This window comes from Falco cherrug, chromosome 5 (assembly GCF_023634085.1).
Source record: "Falco cherrug isolate bFalChe1 chromosome 5, bFalChe1.pri, whole genome shotgun sequence".
In the NCBI taxonomy this organism is placed as follows: domain Eukaryota; kingdom Metazoa; phylum Chordata; class Aves; order Falconiformes; family Falconidae; genus Falco; species Falco cherrug.
The window spans coordinates 42,439,434-42,461,642 of record NC_073701.1 but is presented as its reverse complement, the minus strand read 5'-3'; the positions used below and the strand labels follow the sequence as shown (position 1 = coordinate 42,461,642).

General features: G+C 34.8%; 1 protein-coding gene across 4 annotated transcripts in view; it reads right to left on the bottom strand.

Annotated features, from left to right (window-relative positions):
• Positions 1 to 4,522: 4,522 nt before the first annotated feature.
• TMTC3 (transmembrane O-mannosyltransferase targeting cadherins 3) overlaps positions 4,523 to 22,209 on the bottom strand; it is a 35,092-nt gene continuing 17,405 nt past the window's right edge. For all 4 annotated transcript variants that reach the window (XM_055711798.1, XM_055711799.1, XM_055711797.1 and 1 more), the window contains 9 exons: positions 20,908 to 21,080; positions 19,804 to 20,056; positions 14,256 to 14,404; positions 12,029 to 12,149; positions 11,331 to 11,442; positions 10,486 to 10,589; positions 9,232 to 9,401; positions 8,242 to 8,468; positions 4,523 to 6,723 (listed from right to left, as the gene is read on the bottom strand). In XM_055711798.1, the coding sequence (XP_055567773.1) occupies positions 5,903 to 6,723; positions 8,242 to 8,468; positions 9,232 to 9,401; positions 10,486 to 10,589; positions 11,331 to 11,442; positions 12,029 to 12,149; positions 14,256 to 14,404; positions 19,804 to 20,056; positions 20,908 to 21,080 (2,130 nt within the window). In that variant the 3' untranslated portion in view covers positions 4,523 to 5,902. The remainder of the gene's footprint in view (positions 6,724 to 8,241; positions 8,469 to 9,231; positions 9,402 to 10,485; positions 10,590 to 11,330; positions 11,443 to 12,028; positions 12,150 to 14,255; positions 14,405 to 19,803; positions 20,057 to 20,907; positions 21,081 to 22,209) is intronic.

Below are 22,209 nucleotides of genomic sequence, written 5' to 3'. Positions count from 1 at the left end.
AAGACTTGCTTATGCAATTTAAATACATACATATTTTATAAATATATATTTAAGTCAAAAGTAAAAAACAGAACACTGAAGAGGCGTATTAGTAATGTATATACAAAGACCTAAATCCCTTCAGTTAGCTTCTCTCCTTTTTCCTCTTTAAAGCCTTTTGTCCTGGAACACTGCCAGTGTGAGAAAGTACCACTGCCACAGAAACAAAAAAATCCAACACAAGAGAATAAAAGAAAGAAAACCTAAATGTATTTAAGAAATGCAGAAACTGTGCTACTGAAATTCAGTCTCACCTTCAATCCCTTTATAACATTTTGTCTAGAGATGAAGAAGGAACACTATACTAGTAAAAACAACCTTATGAAATGGTGTTTAAACTCTGAAGTCAAGAGGGTCAATAATTGATGAGTTAAGTTTGCTGTATTTCCTCATTAGTCAGAAGTCTCTTAGGACACCCGGACACTAGAAAGCCTAAGATACAGTGTTTGGTATTTACCTTTAAAACAAAAAAACCTAGTTGTCTTCTTGCATTTCAGTTGCTTTCTGGTTTATGGTTTTTTCATTCTTACAGACAGCAAGATAATCAAAAGGTAAAGTCAATGGAAAGAGGGTTCCATTTGTTATTTTTATCACAAGATAAACCAGTGCAAATATTTGGAAAATCCTTGGAAAATTCTTATGCATCATTTTAATTTCTTAATCTTTGCCATTTCAGTGTAGCTTTTATCCTTGTGCAAGACATATTTTTGTTCAAATATATACTTTTTCATGTACATTGATCAGAAGGAAATTATTCTCAAAATTTATTTGTGCTCCTTATTTTTGCTTTTCATTAACATTCTAGCAAATTAGTTCTTCTGCAGTATCTATAAAAACAGCTGAAGGAATATGCCTGGAAAGGTAAATTTAAACCTAAATATTTGCACTAAGACCTTGACTATATTTGCTGAAGTAAGAGGCAGAAATGTTGTATGACTTCCAAATAACAAACACTCATTACAGCTCATACTTTTAACTTCATGCAAACCCTCTCATATAAATACATCTAAAGCAATACTACCCATTCATCATCTTTTATGTTCCTGCACAGTATTTGAATTTGATGAATTTTCAGCTTTCACATACCTTTGTCTCTATTTATTTGTTTGTAGCTATTTATACTGGTGATAAATGTTTACATATAGAGGCTGAAGAAAACCCAGCATTCCAGACCTGTCTGAAACTTGTTCAAAAGGGTAGAAAGGCTGTTTTGCAAGCTCCTTTTAAACTTCTTTTATCATTTGCTCTCTTTGTTTTTTTTAACTGAATAAGACTTACCATATTTTTGCATAACTTCAGACCACAGCAGTTATTACATACCTATCTTACTAGATTTCACTAACACTTAACATTTCCTATAATTCCTCTACAGCTTTCAGGTATGCCCAATACCATCATGCTATCTTTTTCTGTTAATGAGAAAGCACACATTAGACAGAGAAATTACTGTATCTTGCAAACTGAGATAGTCATCCCTAGTGTCTGAAATCCCTGTAGATGAAATGAGCAGCGCGCACAAACAAGCAAGCCAGCCTCAATTATTCAGCTTGAGCCTGAGGAGAGAGAGGAACTAATCCCCCATTCTTTAAGTACCAGTTGTCAAGTCTCATTTGAGCCCCCTGTACTGGGCAGTCAGCGCTACAGCATTGCTGAGCACATACAACACAAGTGCAGGACTGGGTTAACAATTGCAGATGAAATAAATGTGAGCGTATGTTCAAGATGGTATTTTAAAAATCAAGATTTATGACTTCTACTGTTTGCAAGACATCCTGTAATTGTTGTATTTTCCTCCTCCACCTACTCTCATTGTGCGTAGATGAATACACACATAATTAAAAATACCTTGCTATGCGTATTTTAAAAGACAATACCCTGATAATTAAATGTAAGGAACAAACATATATGCTGAATAGGTGTAGGGAATCTGAACGACATGCTTTATTTTAATGCTCACTTCTACTTGGAATCCTTCAAGGTTTCATATTTGTTACAGTTACAGCGTAGAAAAGACAGAGAATTCATTACCTCATATAGATCTTGTAAGCTGTAACACCCTACAAAACTATATCAAATACACCTATGTCTGCTACGTTGACTTAAGAGTAACTACAATTTTGGCAAGTATGTATACATTTTTCCACAATACCAGGCTGTCGTCTGGCATGCAAAGCCTCACAAACATTTAATTTCTTTCTCTGTTTCTGTCCAATCTGAAAAAGGCTGAACTCACCCAACTAAGCATGTAACCTCTAAACTCACTGTAATGAAAATTAGTGCTTCTGTATGGACATTTATCAAGAGTTCTCAGTTCTATAAGCACTGGGAAGACACCAGCTGAACAGGACTTTTTACTCACTTTTTTTTTTCTTATATGATATTTCTTACACTGGTGAAGATGTAGCAGCTAGCAGTTTGCATTATGCTGGAATAGTAACATTATATTATTTTAAAAAGAATTCCTTAGTTCAGAGTACATGGTATCTAAAATGTTGAATTTTCCTTATAGCAATCTTTGAAAGTACGACACTGTGCCAGGGAAGACTATAGATGTTTTTCTGGAACTGCTTCCTAGCCCAAGGAAGTTGTATAGCTTATTATGTTGTTCCCATTTCAGGGTAATTATGCAGAAAGTTCTGTGATTTTTTTTGTTTTTGGTTTGGTTTGGGGGTTTTTTGCATTTTGTTTTGTTTCTGTTTTGTCATCATTGCTTTTTGTTTGTTGATGGGTATATAGTTTCTTCTGGCCATCGGCAAGAGAGACATATATCCTGCATGTATGGTTGCAATGCAAAGAATACTCAGAAAATACAGAATACTTGCAATACTTAGAAAACCAAGTCTTATGTTTCATGTGTAAAACCAAAAAAATTCCATCCTCTAATCTACAATCGCACACATTGTCCTTCTGCAACTGCACTACCCATAAGCATGCAGTTGTTCCAACTACACGCATACATACCCAACTAATCTTTATTTACACATTTACCTCTCTTTTATGACCATATTCACCTGCAAAAGATCCAAAAATTAATGAAAAATGCATGAGTCTGCACTAGAATTATATGCACAAATGTGTATAATGCTTCAAAATGCTTATTACAGCTGTATATGTAAATTTGAACAGTTTGTGTATGTATGCAAAGATGATACAAGACATCTCTTCAGGTTTTTTTCAGCAATTGCATTGTATGAGAATAGGGCTACAAATTATTTCAGTATGCTGGTCCCATCCTTAGAAATTCCCAGTTCGTGCACATCAGTGAAATCGGGAGTTCTGAAGAGGGACGGCATATATGGTATTCTTGCACATGAGGATGGCAGGGAGAGGAGAAAAGACGGGCTGAATTGAAAGGGGAAAACCACCTGCCAATGGCTTTGTCTGTTTGCAGATAGAAAAGAGTTAAAATTATTTCCTCTGACAGCCTTCCTATGAGCAAATACTATTCTGATAACTTTTCAGAAGTTATGCCACTTCAACATACTGAACCATTTTTCCCATGAGTATGATTCTAAAACGGTTGACACATCTTAACAGACCAAACACAGCACACTGACATTAGTCAAAATACTTGTTTTCACTAAAATTTCTTTAAAGGAGACAAAAGGGGCATAATGCCTAATAACTGAGTTACCTCCAGAATCCTTCAGTTTACACCAGTCTGATGATTTCAGTTAATTAAGCGTGATGGCATCCTCCCCCTCAGCATCAATTAATGTTAACAATTTTTCCTAGTCCATAAGGAAAAATACTTGGATCGTCAAGATGAGAGCAGCATGACAGAGGCTCAACTGCAGAGAATGTGCCTTTCCTCCCCTCTTCAATTTACAGACTGAATGAAAGTGCTGTGGCAATGAGTTTCTGGGAGCTCTTGATATAAAAGAGAGGAGAATTCTGGCCTGCTCCATCAGAAAGTAATTTTTCTTACTACTTAGTTCCTTTCACTTTCAAATGAACGTTCCTTTGTATTGCCCAGAACAAAGACTAACTCTTTCACAAAACAAAGGTTTGGAGGGAAGATTTAACATGCAAGTTAAAGCTTCTACAACATACCAGCTATTTTAGCTACAAGTATCCCAGTTATTCACAGACAAGATAAAACAGTGTTTTTCAAGGTGTGGTCAACAGATTCCCGGGAGCACTTTCATTACAAGCAGCACTTAAAACTTTTGCCCAAAGAGCAGCTGCACACCACGTACCTGTTCCTGTCTGCAGCTTTAAATCATGTTTCTAAAAACCCACTTCCCTTTCCCCTCCCCAGTTACTACCATGCAAGCAAATGTGGTAACATTACAACTGATAGATAACAAAGAAAAGGTCCATGCAAGGCCTTCAGCCCTGTAAAATCCCTCCCACAGGGATAAATTACATCCTGCAGCTGGATTACTGCCTGAGGCAGAAAGTTGGGCAGTTATGGAAAGGATTAAGTTTAAACAGTAGAGTTGCTAAGGAATACTTCTACATCACAAAATAAGACAAAACATGAAGACTAAGAGTTAGATTTAATGATTAATTAATTAATGACTGAACCCAGCTCTTACACTTCTTTTCTTTCTCACAATTAAGGAAAACACTGGGTTTAGGTAATCCATAGCGTATTTAAACAAAAATATATGCATTGCACAAGGACAAAAGCAACACGGAAATTGCAAGGATTTTTCATTTAATGTAAGAAATTAAAACAACAATGCATTAGCGGAAAAGTGTAAATGGAAATATTTTAGTTGTTAAAATAAATATTTAATAAAAACCACACACCCATGACAAAGGATCAAAACAATAGAACTTAGTATTTGGAAGGATACTATCTACACTTCCTTGTGTTAAACACTGCTGATTTCAGTGGTTTACTTATTATCACACTGCCTTCAGCAATCATTACTTATATTAGTGTTGTAAGAAGTCATGAGAACAGAAATACTGTTCCAAAGACAGAAACAGTAAAGCCAGTTTGCTATAAACAAATAAGAATTTACTACACCAAGGAGTCAATCCACAGCCATTGATACAAAGTCAACAAGGACTACTGCATAGCATACTGGTTACTGTACCAAAAGTGCATTTATCAGCATCCAATGAACTGGGGAAAAAGTCAGAAAACCACCCTTTTTTATATAATTTTTAAAAACAACCAGATGATCGACAGTTGAATTAAAAACACACATTTCCTTCAAAAGTAAAAGCATAGTCTAAAGATCTTAAGAGCACCATGAAATTTCTATCAGGTAAAACAGTACAAACCATTAGTATTGTAAGTAAAGAACAGCTAAAAAGTAGTTGTATCATTCCATATTGAGAATGCAACTGAAAATTTTAGTGTGTTGTTGCATCCTGCTATACTACAACCAGTGGCATTTTGATGACTTTCTGTTACGTTCCAGAAACAAATAATGGAAAGAAATATTCTTTTTCATATTATGAGCTCTATAAAGATTTAAACTGACAATGTGTCAACTGAAATGTAGAGTATGTTATTACAAACAGATTTATACGGGTGAAAGCAGTAGTGTCTGGCTTATTCCATTAATTCTCCATTCAGTTCTTACACTGATTCTTCGCAAGTAGCATTACTGAATATCCCTGACTATCAATGATTTTTATGAGTGCTGCTTTCTAACAATCGGGATTCTGCATTTAAGATTATTCTCAACCCTTTACCCTTTGATTCCCACCCATCCCCCACATTTCAAAATTGCAGTTTTCTCACATAAAGCATTGTAATGCCTTTTGCTGCTTGCTAAGTGATATGCAGTCAACATTATTTCTGTTTTCAAAGTACTGAGAACAGCTTCCAATTGGATCACATATTAAACAATAATTAAAAATAGTATTCTCCCCTTTTTCTATTGTGACATGATAAAGACTATTCACCATTTAATATACGTTCAATCTCTTCTAGTCTCTTCAAGGCAGCAACTCTCTTTTTCTCAATGTCTTTGATTTCTTTTGTAGATTTTTTGGGAGTTTCTTTGTCCATATTGGTTTTCTCTGTTCGTTTCTTATTTTTTGAGTGCCCTTTATTGTTATCTACTGTTGTTTGGGTGGTTTTCTGCCCATTTTTTTCTTCTTTCAAATTCTGAAATGATTTTTGTTTTTCTTCTGCACCTGCTGTTGCAGTCACATCTGGTGGAAGTGATGACTGTTCCGTAGCACTGAGTGATGCAATTTTACTTCTAACTATGTTTAGATGACGCTGAATATACTCTTCATGAGGTGCCAGTGCTAGAGTTTCAACCAAACATTTTTCTGCTTTTATTAAGTCTCGTTCTTCAAAGTAAACAACACAAAGATTATGTTTTCCTTGTACATTGTTGGGATCCAGTTCCAAAATTTTTTCAAAACATGTTTTTGCTCCAGTGATATCCTTCTTTTGGTTCATAAGGATATCTCCTTTCAAAATCAGACCTTTGGTATGATCAGGGTAGTATCTCAGTAGCTCTTCCAGGACAGGCAAAGCCATTAATTCTTTTGCTGTCTGAGAATAAAGCAGCGCCAAATTGAACAAAGCACTTCGGAAGTTTGGCTGCAACCTTATGGCTTTTTTCATCCATGCCTCTGCTTCCATATCTTTTTTGTCATCCATTGCCAGCATACCCAAGTTGAAGTAGCCATTTGCATCCTGTGGTTCTTCTTTCACATAATGTAACAGTCGTTGCTTAGCTTCAGGTCTAAGCCGAGCATCACCTAAATGACAGAAAACACATTTGATTCTAGATTTACTCTGAATAATTTTTAGACCAGGCCTGTAAAAGGCTAATTTTTATACAAATTGAAATGTAACATCTTTTACGCAACTGTAAAAGTGAAGAGTTTAAAATGCTACATTTTTTCATTGCTGTGTAACAGGAAAAGTAAATGACATTACCTTTTTTACAGAATGAAACCACTTACAGTTGACTTGTAGCCAAATTCAGCATCATTATTCTATTAATCTGTTGAATTATATTTAGCTTTAGTATAACAGATGCAAAAGGTGTCTCTACAAGTTTAAGAGAAATTATTTTCATGCATGGTTGAGCAAATGGAATGCAGAAAAGATGTCAGTTCTGACAAACCAGCTCTCACAGAGGCAAACTTAGGAGTGGAAAATCTCATTTTGTTAGACAGTTTAAAAGACAGATCACATAGGGTAACTTCAGATGTAGCCAGACTAAAATACCTTTTAACACCAAAACAATAAAATATGTAACTCCCATATTTAATTTGCATCAAAGTTTGAAAAAGATGTAGTAAAATCTTACCTGATAATACCAGGATTAGCTAGACTAGCTGGTAGTCTGTGTTATTTTTCTGAATACTCCAGCAAACATATTTTAGTAAGGAATTCCAAGCACAGACTTACTAAGGGATAGGGAAGCAGGGAGCTAATTTTAGCATCTGCTTTCACCGCCTGAAACAGTGCTGCACCTTCCAGTATGATTAACTGAATACTAGATAGCTAATGCTTCTGCTTGTTTGAAGCCCTTTGCGCTTCTACAGACAAGAAACAAGGCATTTCTTGTACTACCTAACTTATAATGTGAGAAGAGATGGAGAACAATCCATTTGCATAAGCTCAAATCACACTTCATACTATCACTTTCTTAAGGGTAGTTTACTATCCCAACAAAAAGGAAACAAACCTTCCTTAGTCACTTGCCAAATTCTCTGCAACAGCCTGAATTCAAACAAGGCTCACACTTACCCATACAGCTAGAAGCTACACACAGGAAAAAATAAACTCATGATGAAAATCCAACTTCATTCACCCTAATTAGCAGTATTACAGAAGAACCTATGAAAACATTAGCATTTCCTCGGACTGCATTTAAGGCCCACAGAAGTCAGCTATATTTTTTTAGACAAGAATGAAATGTATCAATATAAAAGCAAAACATAGATACTACACACATTTTACTAAATACGAAACATTTTTAAATTATATAGGCACAAGTTTGAAGATGTTTGTGTAACACTATCCTTTATATGTCTAAGATGTTATATTGTAAAATAGCACTTGTATTAAAGATGCTGATCAGCTAAGGTATATGTATGCTTTACACAAATTCCATACACCACTAATAAATTACAATAAATAGTTTTTTCTTTGATGATGCTATGAACTTCTGCTTTCCAAAACTAGAACAGTTCATTAAAAAAATGTAAATAGTATGCATCCTATAAATACGAATACTCAACATTTTTAAGGGATGACTAACATACCAGATTCCTGCATTAGCAACGCTGAGTTGAATAATGCCAGTTTATGCATTGGGTTGAGTTCTAGTGCTCGGTTGAAATTCTTCAGGGCTTCTGTTGGATCTTTCAGTTCAATGTAAACAATCGCCAAGTTGTACCACAGGTCTGCATTGGTTCTGTCTAGTTCTAGAGCTCTAAGATAAGCTTCCTTAGCTTTCAGAGGTTTGTTCATTTTTAAAAGTAATTCTCCCCTGTTGAAGAATCAGATTTAACAGTCAACTTTTATTCATACTAATATGAAAGTAATTGACTGCTTTTTTAGAAGTTTGCCTTCTTGTAGTAGTAGATGTAAAATAACAGCATTTTTTCTTGTTTATTTTAAACACAAAACAATATAGGACCTTCTTTACATACCACTCCCAAAGCTTTCTGCTCTCAAAACGTCTGTATACAAATGCATATGCAGGACAAAAGATAAAACAGAAGTGATACAGGGTTCCTGATACTGTCTCAGTTTAGGCATCTTTGCACCTCCCTGGAATCACAACTAACAAAATACTGAATAGAAGCCTCAGTGCCCACAGCCACATTACTCTCAATCTATTTAGCTTTATTATGTGCTTTTTAGTTAAGTCCTACATTTTCTGGACCACCTTTTAACAAAGAAGGATAAAGACAGTGCCATGATTCAGACTAACCAAAAGCTTTTTAGTTCAGAATTGAAGTAGGAGCTTAGAAATTTGAGTTTGAGATTCATAGAGAAATCTAATGAAAGTGTTTTGATACACCGTGTTTGAATAGACAGGCTATGTGGAAACATCATTTGAAGTAGGAATTTAAAACAACAGTGCATGTAATGAATAAGTGATTATTGCCCCAAATCTTCATGTTCTCATTTGGAAATGAATCAATTCCAGCAGCTAATTCAACTGTATGAACTAAATACTGTTCATAGCGCTGCAAACACATGAATGTTTATTCAAAATTATGTATCTCTAAAATTAGAAAAGATACCTGCTGATGTAAGCCTGCTTGAAATCCGGCCTCATACTAATTGCTTGTCGATATAATTGATCTGCTTCTTCAAGGCGAGATTCATTTGCTCGAATTAAATTTGCAAGATTGATATAAACATTCAGATGGTTAGGAGCAACTCTTGCTGCATACTTTTTACCTGGAATAATCTGTCAAAATGAATATATGTACCAAACACAGATGAATGAAAATATGAAAAACAGCATAGATCTCCTCTTCACTCTGCCACATTTGTTCTAGGGTATCATTTGACATTAGTGTGCAGGCTCTTAATGGTTACAAATAGCAATTCTTCTTTCACAGAAAATTATACCAAAATATACACAGAATGTTTTTAATTCTATGACCGCATAGATGACTTTGATACCACCTTTAAGATATCAGTTAATTAAGCTCTGCTACTATGTTACAGGGCTCATGCTGATAGCCATTAGAAACCAAAACAGACCTTGCAAAACTTTCCCCATTCAGACTAAGAGTACTTCCTAAAGCCTAACTGACATTCTGACATTTTCATTCCTGCTTTTAACCCTCCAGCCTAAAAAAAGATTTTACCAGCCACTGATACAGCAGATGAAAAGTAGTCATGAATGACAAAAATACTATGACACTGCAACCACTGTACTGTTTGTACTTTATCCAACTAGAATCTTCAAACTGTTTCACAACACAAACTTTTTAATATGGTATTCCTGCTCACAGGGGTGTTGATTTTTGTTGTCAGTCTCATTTTACCCATGGCTTTTGTTACCTTCATATGTCCTTCATAATACCTCTAATATTTCACTCTTTTTCTCCTAAAGAGCTAGAATAAGTAGTATTTGTTAGGTACAAATGTAACTTAACAAATGGTGAAGGTAACAAGGCAAATGTTTCTACAAGTATGTTCAGGCAAAGACATTTTTGTTGCTGCTGCAGCTACCTTATCCCACCTCCAATGCTGTATTTAATCTTTCTCTTGAGGGATCAGAAACTCAGTCATCTTTCTTTTATATCCTCAATTTCAGAAAAAAACTCAACGTAAACAGGCAAAAAAATTAATAATAATCACACAGCAGGATAAGAAGTAATTTAAATCGAAGAACTTCCCAGTTAGCATATTTTCAACAGCCACGACTGTATACGACCTACTCTTCTAATAGGTATGTTTTAAAAAAACTCTAAAATCTTTAAAGTATACAGCAACAGGAAAGAGTTCCCTCCTGTGGTAGATAAAATAAAGTTACTAATTACCTGTGGCATCAATGATTTCGCAATCATATATGATTCTTCGGCTTCTTTAGTTTTGTTTAAGTTTTTGTAAGTTCTTCCTACATTCATGTGGGCACCAATGTCATCTTAATAAAGAAAACAATGAAATTTCAAGTACTTCAATGCACTGAGTATCATGAAGATAAATACCTATGCCTTCAGATTAGCCTGAAGTACAGGTACTGCATAAAGACCAACAACAACAAAACCCAATTCTATATTAATTTTCATCTTAATTATGAAGCTAATAATTTAACCACGAATCAAAGACGGATTATAAAGTTACTTGGGAAATGGTAAAAAACTGGAGGTCATTTCTGTGTATCTATCTTTAACCTCTTACTATAGTAGAGGCACATAAATTGAAGATTATTTATTAGGCTTCTAAAAGGAAAAAGGAAGGATTGTCCAGCACAATGTAGAACTTATTTTGCCACATAATGTACAACAGGAGTAAATGTGCACTTTGATACTATCTAGATTCTTTTATTTTTTAAAATCACCTCCTTAGTTTTTAAATAAGAAAACTAAGTAATAATTATGTTTCATAAAAAATTACAGTTCAAGTTAGTTCAGAAAGAATGTGTTCCAAACAATAGTTTTAAATTGAAAGCCTTTGCATCTTTTAATAGACAGAAACTTTTCTGGAGGACTTTTTTTGAGTTTATTTCCAAAAACTATGGATCAATTAATTTAGTGTATGACACTGTTTGATGTTCAGTTGCAGAAAAACAGGTCATTGATAAATTTTTTTTAAGTAAGCTAAGCGTACTGCAATACCAGGAGTGCAGTGACACCACTTAATGGCAGCTAGTCAAAGCTTTTACCTGGTTGCACTTGTGTGGCTTGTATGAAGAACTGCAGAGCTCTTTCAAAATTCTTTTCATTTTCTAACGCATGTCCCACATTGTTCCATAGTTTTGCATTATTCTTATTTACCTAAAACCGGAAAGATACCAATGCATAAGGTATTAAGTTGAAATTACCTAACAACTGATTTCCTTTTAACTGTCTTAAAGATGTAAAAATGCACAGCAAGTGTCAGATTTCATCAAGCTGCTATATGTATACAGAATTAGTACACTGAACTTGTTGCTCAACATGCATTTATTTCGGTTATTTGCTCCTAGAAATACCAAATATTTTAAAATTCATTATAATTGTTATGGGATGTTGTACAAACTATTCTATCATGTCATATGCACATTGAAGAAATTATTCTATGCATCAAACTTTTTGTAGATTTTTGTACTGAAGCACATCATGCTTTCATCCATATAAGACAATACATTCAAAAGCTTTAATGCAATAAAAAATTACTATTCCTTGCAGATGAATTCCCATGCATGCATCACATTGCTTTTAAAGCATTCCCAAAAGCAACTAATTAGATGTTAAAACTGTCAATGTAGAAATAAGTGGCAAAAAAGCATTGTTTCTCTCCATTTTTATCATGCTCTACTGCAGCTTTTTGAGAACATCAGCACAAATTTTTCATTATTCTTTTTAAATAGAATACAGTTACCTTTAAAGCTGACATAAACAATGTGTACTCTGACTCCCAATCCCAGTTTCTGTGCAGTGTTTTTAAGGCATGAGTGAATAGTACCACAGCCAAACAAACCCAAGAAATTTTCCTTAGCACACTACAAAATAAAACAAACAAAGATTTACTACAAGCATACAAACAATTTCAATTTATACTAGAATATCTTATATGCTAGGAGGAAAATAAACTGAGGACCGTATTTGTGAATGGTGCACTCCTACATCTGGAAGGAAATAATGTTCAATTTCAAGTTAATTTTGTTACTTACCTGTTTTTCTATTATCATTATATAATTCACTTAAAAACAAATGCAATCCACATAATATAAACAAAAAACGTACAAAAATTATACTTCTGTTACAGCTTATCTGTAATTTAAGGCAATGAACATGATTATGAACCTCACAAACAGTGAGGTTCTTCAAAACACTGTACAGAATGTTAGAAAAATGGAAAAGGTAACTAAAGTATCATCCCGTTCTTTCATCTCATATCAGACAATTCCACACAAATTCTTTACTACACAGACCACAAATCTTTCCCACACTGCAGAACACATCTTAACACAAGTCTGCTGTGGAGACTACCCAATCTTCCATAAGCAAATAAAATCTTAGTGCTACTGTAATATCTACATAGGAGAAGTGTTTACTGTCTTTGTAGCAATTTTATTTTTAAAGCTGCTAGTTGGGGCAGAAGTCACTCTCTGCAATATTGTCAGGAACAATCTTCTAGATTTTGTGCAGTTTATTTTTCTCAAGTTTAAACATGACTGACTTTAACCACCACAGATACAAAAAAAATCCCTTACTCTCTAACACACTGGTCATTTGGTCTCTGAAATCTAATTATGAAAAAACATGTTAAACAACCAGTAGCCTTCCTACAAGACTGAATATATATTTTTTTTAAATCTTGTCCTTGAGCATACAGCTGTTCACCATTGCCAGCTATTTCTTATACCTGACTTATGCAACAGCTGTTCACACCACTATGTACTTCACAGGGGTTTGATAAAACCTGAAAATTCCTGTTCCCCCTGCCTCCATTTTTAAGATATACAAAATGCTGCACAGACTTAAGACTACCATGTTTAGTTTAAAAAAAAAATATTAAAAAATAAAAAGTAGAACAGCAGAATAAGACAGAAATTCTAAAATATTAGCAAAGCAGTCAGAGAGAACTGGCATATACAGTAATTACATTCCCTCCAGCCCTATGAGAATTTTTTCTTTCCACATACTTCTAAAGCAAGAAGCCCTCTCTCTCTCATAAGACTTTTTAGAGTATGGATTCCCAATATTTTTGTAGTAAATGATTCTGCTGCCTGATTTTTCTCCCCAGCCATCCTCTCCTGGTTCCTAGCTTTCTTTCACATCACTTCTGGATGAAGTTGCAGACCAAATGCATCCAGGTCAGAGGGACGTATGTGCAGATCAATGTAGAAAATAACAGAAAAAACAAAGGTGGGTGCAAAACATGCTTTTAGAGCAGAATTTCCTATGGAGAAACTATTAACCAAAAAATTATTTAGTTTAACAAATACTGAATGGCTCTGACGTCCACTCCTAGCGTGGCACCTAAAAATTTAATTAGTAAAAGATTTTAATATGCTGCAGACTGATATACACACATTATGTAAATTTCAGTCAGTAATCACCTTTGAATAAATTACAAATCAAATCTGGCCAAGAAATTTTTTTGCCTAATCCTTGAAAATGTCTAAAATTAATACAGAAAATATTTGTGTTTCTTTACAGAAAAAAGATGGGTTATACTACTAGGCGCACAGGTAAAGTCTATTTTGTAGCTATGTATAATGTAAATTATACCACATTCTAAAAAGGTTTGGTGCAGTCTGACTTTATATATATATGCTTATATACATATGTCTAAAATAAAATATACCTAAAATATATCTGTATACCTGTATGTATATATATATATAAAATAAATGTTATAAAACTCTCAGAATAATCCACTGGTATCCTAAGAACCTCCTTCTTGTCATTTGTTCACATGACTACCAAATGGTTTCTTGGTCATTACTCTGTGCTCATTAAGAACTTGAAACAGATCAAGGGCTATTAAGCAATAAATTCATACTAGTAAAAGCTCTACTGGAAAAGCTTGCAGTTATATAGTTATCTTTTATGAAATCATGAGATATGAGTTAAACCAGTTGTAGGTAACACCACCTTACCTTTTATTCGATAATTTCTTCCATCCGTGTGCTACTAAAATGCAGAATCCCATGCTAGGAACGTACAACACTCGTTCTGCTACTACGAATCCAACAGGAAAAAAGAGGTTTGATGCAGGAATGAATGGTAGCACTATTAAGCAGAGTGCCTAGAAAAGAAACGCAAATGATTCAGTAATCAAGATTAGGCAGTGACAAACCGTACCCAAGAAATACATTATGAAGCAATTACAAAATATCGAAGAGAGACATACATAGTAGATCTTTGGGGTTTTGGTTTTTTTCTTTTAAAAATTAAGTTGTTTTACATTGAGACCACTCCAAACACGACAAGTTTTAACCTGCAAATGACACTGTTCCATAAGAGCCTACAAATGTATTTGCTTTTCTATACTACAGAAAAGAGCAGCTGTATGACGAAACACTAGGATTGAAGAATCAAATTCAAAACAATATTTTAATAAAGTTCCACATACAAAACTATGACAGTCTAAGAACCTTGGGTATTATATTTTGTAACAATTAAAAAATTATACCAGCTTATATGATGTATAAAAGTTATTTTTACAATACAATAAAGTCCATTTTTAGTTTCTGTAGAAAACGTGAACAACAAACATAAAAAACAGAATCAGCCACCGAATAAACATCAGTCTTTTAGACAGTGCACTAAGGGTACCCTGAAATATTTTAAATGACAAAGAACTTAAGAACTGCATAATTGCAGCTCGTAGGTTGGTGACAAGACATCTTAAACAAATGTGTGTTTTTATTAAGACAGAAATCTATCCGCTGCAAAGGAAACGGACATAACCATTTCCTTTAACTCCTGGGTGAATGTTAAATAGCAGCTTTACAATCTCTAGTACCAGAAAAGACTTAAATGACTTCAAGATATCTGGCCTCCAACTTACATAAAACAAAACCCCTACAGAAATGGATTGTTTCTTTTGAATAAAAAAAGAGGAATTTTCTAGAAATTGTCAATATAACTGGCTTTCACATTCTGTCTAGATTTAAGCATAACTTTAACTGCCTTTCCCAAGCTAAAATAGTTAATTAGCCAGTTTGAAAGTCAATCTAGGATTTCATATATATATGTAAATATAACAATGATTTAAAAATTCAAGTAAGGAGTTGGCTCATATTTCAAGGGGCCAAGAATATTAACACGGCTCAGCTGACTCACGACAATTCATTAAGCTATACAAAAACAAATACATAATTGAGCCTTGAAGAAAGCACAAGCACTTCCTCCTTCACATTTTTATAGTATATGCTCCTTCTAGAGCACCTATCAATCTGCAAAAGTCTCAACATAGATCTCTCAATAAATTTCTGGAATCTACTTTGAAGTGCAGGATTCCTCATGCTATCCCCAAGCCAGTTTTTAATTTAGTTATAGCAAATGCCTTCCCTTTCCTTCCACTTTCAGGGGTGGATTATCAGAAGTGAGGGTATCATTCTGTATTTCATTCTGGTTCGAGTAGCCAAATGCATTTGAGAGTACAAAAGCAAATGTACATAAGCACATTCAAAGTGTGCTTTAGCAAACAAGGTGCTATTTTGCAAATGGTTTTATTGCAATGTGAATAAAGTGTATTTAGCTTTATAATGTATATAAGGCTTGGACATAGGCTTAAATGAATTAACTTATGAAATCTTTTAATAAACTGATTTGAAGAAGTTATCTCTTAAGATTTTAAAAAAATCTGGGTTATATTATTGTTAAAAAAATTCAGGGTTTTTCTGGTTTAGTTTTGTTTGGGTTTTTTTAATACAGTAAGGACATCGGTCCCACAGCCCCATGTGGTAAACGTATGTATAGCGAAAGCCAATTCCTTCCAGTAGGTTTGAGTGGAAAGGATTTGCAGCTGATACAGCAAGTGTTTGGTCTCCATTAAGTGCTTATGATCTAGACATTTAATAAAAATGTTTTTGCACATTCTGGTCTGTGCAACTCCTCATGACAAATGTTTACACAACGTTTTGCAGAACTTCTCTTTAGATCCTTTTGTCTCCCCTTAGTACTGTCCTTCAGATACCATTTCTTGGGCAATAAAGTTGAAGTCCTAGTACAGATAAAAAAGAATTTTCTTCTGTTTGTTTATTTTTTCTTTTATCATAGTCTTTCAGAAGATGCAGAGGCTGCATTCAAAAAACAAGGCTGTATTCAAAAAACATCCTGGTCATGGCAACTGAAAAAGAACAAAAGACAAAAATCATTAAAGTGCACACAAAGAAAAAAGCATACAATAAAACTAAATACAACTATAAACTATGAAGAGTACATGAACTGCTAAGTTAGCAGTCAAAAGTTCACAAGGAAACACTTCTAAGCCTGAGTGAGGTGTAAGCATAGAGAGTAGAGAAATGTTAAATTTAGAAGTATTGATGTCTTGGCACAACACTCAAGAGTTAAAAACTTGTCAGAGAAGCCTAAGAACACCTGTCTGTTCCTGACATTTGCACAGTAACAAGCCAGCAAAGTTTGCAGCTGAGCAGCACCAAGTGCTGTCTTATCAAAAGGGGCGTAAAGCACCCTTGTTTGGGACACTTTAGCAAATACCAAGATACTAAGAAGCTTTTGCTAAATTTTACCAACCAAAAAAGGAATGTCTATACCCAAGGAATTCCGTGAGCAAACAAAGGCCATGACCACAGCTTGATTCTGAAACCTACTGAAAACCCACCAAAGTAATTCCAGATCAGTACTATTCTTAGTACTCAACGTTTTTAATATGAATAGTGTAACCTATTTATAAAGGTCACTTACTTTGACAGTCAAGTTATCTGACCGTTCACAGGGATAAAGTAAACAGAAAATAGAAGAGAATTTAACTGCTCATACGTTATTTCCAGGGCATGTCCTTTACTAATCTAAGAATAATTGAATTACTTCAAGCAGCAACATGACATCAACTTGCCAAAGCATGATTCACAATATACAATCCCGTTTTTTGTTATTTGTCAGTTGATAAAAAAGAACAATTATCTCTTTTGTCCTTTCCTAGTTCTGTTATTTTGAAAAGACAATTTTAGAACCTATGGCAAAAATTAAATAAGACAAAATGAAACACAATGTACCCACTTACCGAGCTATTTTTCCTGGAGATGACTGGCATCAAACAGATGAAAACTGACTGAAAATGAGTCCTTCAACTCTTGCATCCCCAGTAATGAGTTAATCCTGCGAGACTGTACTTGGGGAGAACTGTGGAATGTTCAATGGCCCTTGAAGAAGTGGGAGAAGGAATCCCCTCCCCTCTGTCTTGTCCCTCAAGCAGACAGCACCAAATCGATATCCACATCAGCAAATACAGATAGACATATTCAGACATACTTGCAACCTCCCTTCCCTTTTGCATTTTGGAAACCCCTCTTCTGCATTTTTTTTGCAAAGTCCAAATAAACATCTTTAATTCTGCAGCAGGTCTAAAGTTGTACCTTTTCTGATCTCATAACTTGAGACTTTGCCCCTAGATCAGGCTTCAGCATGACATCTCAGGATCTCCTTGAGCTAGAGGAAAAGCCAAAACATGCTAGAGATTTCTAATGGCAGAAGCTCCTTCCAAAGCCTTTTTTGACATCTTTAGAGTGACATTCATTAGAGTGTGAAACATCAAACAGTGCAGAAAATCATGGTAACACCTGTGATGCAGCCACCATTGTACTAACACCATGTACCAGCAATATGGATAGGACACAGAATTCATACCAGCCAGGGTAGTAGTTTATTTTGACTAGCATAAATTTAGGCTTTTATTGGCAGAACTAGAACCAAGTGTGGAAAAAAGTTTTTTCACTTTAAAGACCGTGCTGTGATTTCTCTAGTAAGTCAGACTGAGAAACTGTAAGAAAGAAATTATTCTCACCCCCTCAGCAGACTATCCAGTCTACACAGGACATTAATGGCTTACTGGAAGGCAGAAATAGGCTTTGGCCTACAGTATTATTGCATGTTATAGTACTTCACAATTTTTAATATAAAATATTGCATTCTCATTTCCTAAGAAATTAGCTTCCAGGCACTTAAGATATTATGCCTATAAAAAAAAATCAGCATCGTACTGAAGGTTATACACACAACATGGGTATATATTAAAGGAAACAACTTTCATTGAACAAGGATTATACTGTGTTAAGTGACACTGAGGCTCACACACTTGAGTAAACTATCTCAGAAGACCCTTTCTACAAAAAACCACTTGCAATAATAAAAACAAACATAAAAATACCACCCTCAAACACTGACTTATAACAATGTATGTTGACAATCCCATTAATTCTCTCCTCTTCTGAGCTTTACTGGGTAAGGAGTAAACAGAAATGTAGGGAAATGAAGAGCCTTAAAGTTCAAGAGCTGTCCTATGGAAAAAAGTGAACCACTCCCCACACACACCTCTACTGCTATCAGTACATTGGAGAAAAATTGTTTCAGCTTATGTAAGAAGGAAAATTAAACTACTCCTTCACATTTTTAAAGTGCTGTAAAAATATAACATTTTTTTCTAGGTATGTCACCTTGCACATTTATTACACCAATAAGCTACCTGAATTTCTTCATACACAATTTCCAAATTCAGGACAAGAGGCTTTGTCAGCAATACTAAAGATAATTTTCGCAGATTTTCTAGTGAAACAAATTGCCTCGCTCCAGTGACACATCAAGAAAAAACATGTCAGAACTATGATGTTTGGTCTCTTTGAAGTGAATCGAAGTTTGTCAGCTGATTAGCAAAGAAGTCCTTAATATTAAGTTGTGTGTAAGTATTCCCACCCATCTGAAACTTTTGTTGGCTGAGTTACATATTAAAAAAGTACATTATTTCTGAAGCAGACGAAGATCTATGCATGCAGGTTTGTTGTACACATAATTGCACCACTGACTTAACAAAAATCATGGTCTCAGCTAATGATTCATCTTGTGAAAATTGGCAATGGAAGCAATCAAAAATATGACTGGGTTTGGATGAAAAATACTAGCTCATTTGCTCCTTTTCATTTCCTCCAAAATATTCTTTACAGATAGACCTTAGAGAAAAGTGCCTTTACTAAAACAACAGAGGAAAACTTACACTCCTTAATGCCAAAATGTGGCCTTTTCTTTTATACCTATGAGAAAGAAAATCTAGTCACTTGCTAAATACGCAGCATGACTACTGACATTTAATAAAGGCAGAGAGTTTGCAGGACAGAAATGCATTCTGATCCTTAAAATACATTTAAGTTGTACTGAAAACTCCCTATTGCTAGTTCAGTTCTGAATACCCGAGAAAGGCTGCAATACAGTTTGCAAATACGGAACAAGGGGCATATTTATTCTCATCTCTTGTCTATTCTTCTCCATCTCAACCTTGACAGAATCATATGCTTAATTGCAATTTCACTGTTTTGTTGCTACAACTTTCCTCTTTCTTATGTGCTCTTTCTAGCCCAAAAGGAGATGCATGTAGTATCTCCAGGTCACAGCAGATTGGACATGTGACCAACCTGAGCCACACACACTCTTAAAAAAACAAGGCCAAAACCAATGCATCATTCATACCATCAATACAGTCTTGGAGGAATCCCCAGGATATCTGAGACTGAAGACAATCAAAGATCCCAGAAAGCAGAAGAATGTAAGGGTGGCAACATTTCTAACATCTAACAAAGACTCCACAAGAGGAATAGTTCCCATTGTCCAGTCACAGCATAATTCTGAGGGGTTGAGAAGAAGCCAAGCATTTACAGGAAGGAGATAGTTGAAAGTCAGCTGTCTTGCTGGAGATGGACTAACAGCAGCTGGGTTATCAAACCTAAAGCAAAAGAAAGGAGAAAAAAGAGCTTTTAATGGAAAAAGATATGGTCTTGATCCACTTTGTGCTCAGCAACCAGAGCTAGACCTAGCTGTTACAGACATGTTCAATATCCTAATCCCCCTGCATTTGTCAGGCATCTAACTTGGGAACCACGTATGATGCTTCATCTCAGCGCAGGATGGAGCCTCCTCCAAGTTTAAGAAACTGGTTTGGGATATAATCAACAGAAGTTTGAAGAAACAGAACGATTTACACTTAAAAGTTGGGTTCAGTGGTCCTTGGTCATGTTTTTAATAGTTTGACTCATTTTTCAGGGGAAATATTAGATTCTTGTATTTCTATATTGCTCACACATTTTTATGATAATTTGTAATTTTTGAGGTGTAATATTAATCATATACACTTATCTTCAACTGCTGTATCTGAAGACAACCATGCTTTCTGCATGGTACATACATAAAACCAAAAAAATATTTTGTATGTAAAAGAGGAAGAATTTACTAAGAGGTTTGGAGTATTCAGGCAAGGTTCAAACACACAGCAAATAAAAAATATTTTGGTAATAAGACATTCAATTTCTGAACTAGTAAGATGAACTAACAACTGGAAGTTTGTAAAGCTGAGTACCTGCCCAGATGCTTCAATATTTAGGACATTCTTGTCAATGGGTACCGAAACACACCATTTATCAATTTCACAAAAAATGCAATATTGTACAGTCTTTGCTTACCAATATGAAAATAAGGTCATAAACATAGTATGTATTTTTGGCCATTTCATTCAGACCTCAGATATTAAGTCACATCTTATTTATCAGTGTCTGTTAATAAAAGACACTTTATTATTACCTTGTAAACACTGGAAGTTGAGACTGGATAACCTGGACTCTAACAACTACAAGCAGCAGTGTACTGAACATTAGGACTATGAGCTTCAACAGTGTTTGCAGCATAGAGAAAGGAATACTGCCCTTCCCTTGAAGAATCTGTAGAGCTGTGTCCAACAACACTGGCAAGGTGTACTGCAAAGGAAAGAAGTGTTTATAATCAGACAGTGTACTTATTAATCCCTTAGATAAATATTAGTTACCCTTTTTTATTTTTTCCCTTGGTTTACTCTAAATGCCTGCTCCCAATAGCTACTTAGCTTCTCAGGGCTTTCATGACAATCCCCCCCAAAAAACCCCATAATTCTAACAAAAATAACTCTACTCAAGTATTCTTGCTAACACTATCATAGCTGAACTTGTATGCCTGTAATTCTGTATTTTGCACTGACAGATTAAAAAAATCTGTATCATCTTCAGAGACTTCCACAAATCAAGTATGCCACAAAATACAATTTGAAGATGGGAAATCACTACTTTTAGAATTATCAGCGCCTCTGAAAACCTGTTCAATAAACAAAATTCCTTACAAACAGCAGAAATACTGTTCACTTTCTGATTAACACTGGTTTTCTATTTTATGCCTCTACTGCAGTAATCCATCTCTCCCTGCCTCACGAACATGACGATCTTGCACAAGTCCCCATTACAAACCCTGATTTCTTCCCCATGTACCTCTTTGCCTGTATCTTGTGCTGGAGATTATTTATTGCTTCACATATATGGTTGGCTAAACTACAGATACCGATTGGCTTTTGAGAACTGGTCACACTCCTAACTCATGCTACACTTGTGCCCTCAGAAGAAGTCTAAGTTTGGATTTTATGTTTTCTACTCAGTTGACTAACACAAACGTATTAAAGTTTCATGAAATTGAGGATAAGATCAAGAGTTACTAAAAAAAAAGGAAGAGTGGACTGAAAAGCACAGTCACATGCTGGTGATTTCCTTAGAAATCCAGTTTGAAAATTATATGTTTATTCACTACACTTGCAAAGGAAATCATTACAAACACATATTTCTATAAGCAAAAGAAAAATGTGATTTTGGTATTTTGGCCTTGAATATGTATCCCCCAGACAGACAGTCCTTTGGCTTTTACTGGTACAGTTTTTGCAAAACATTCATTCAAGTAATTAAGGAATAGTGAACTAGAAAATTTGCTTAGGCATAAATTTTTAAATGGCATATAGTTTGACTGCTTAAAAGCCAAAAATTATTTCATTGCAGGAACATCTTGTTTCTCTGAACAAAAGTTACTATT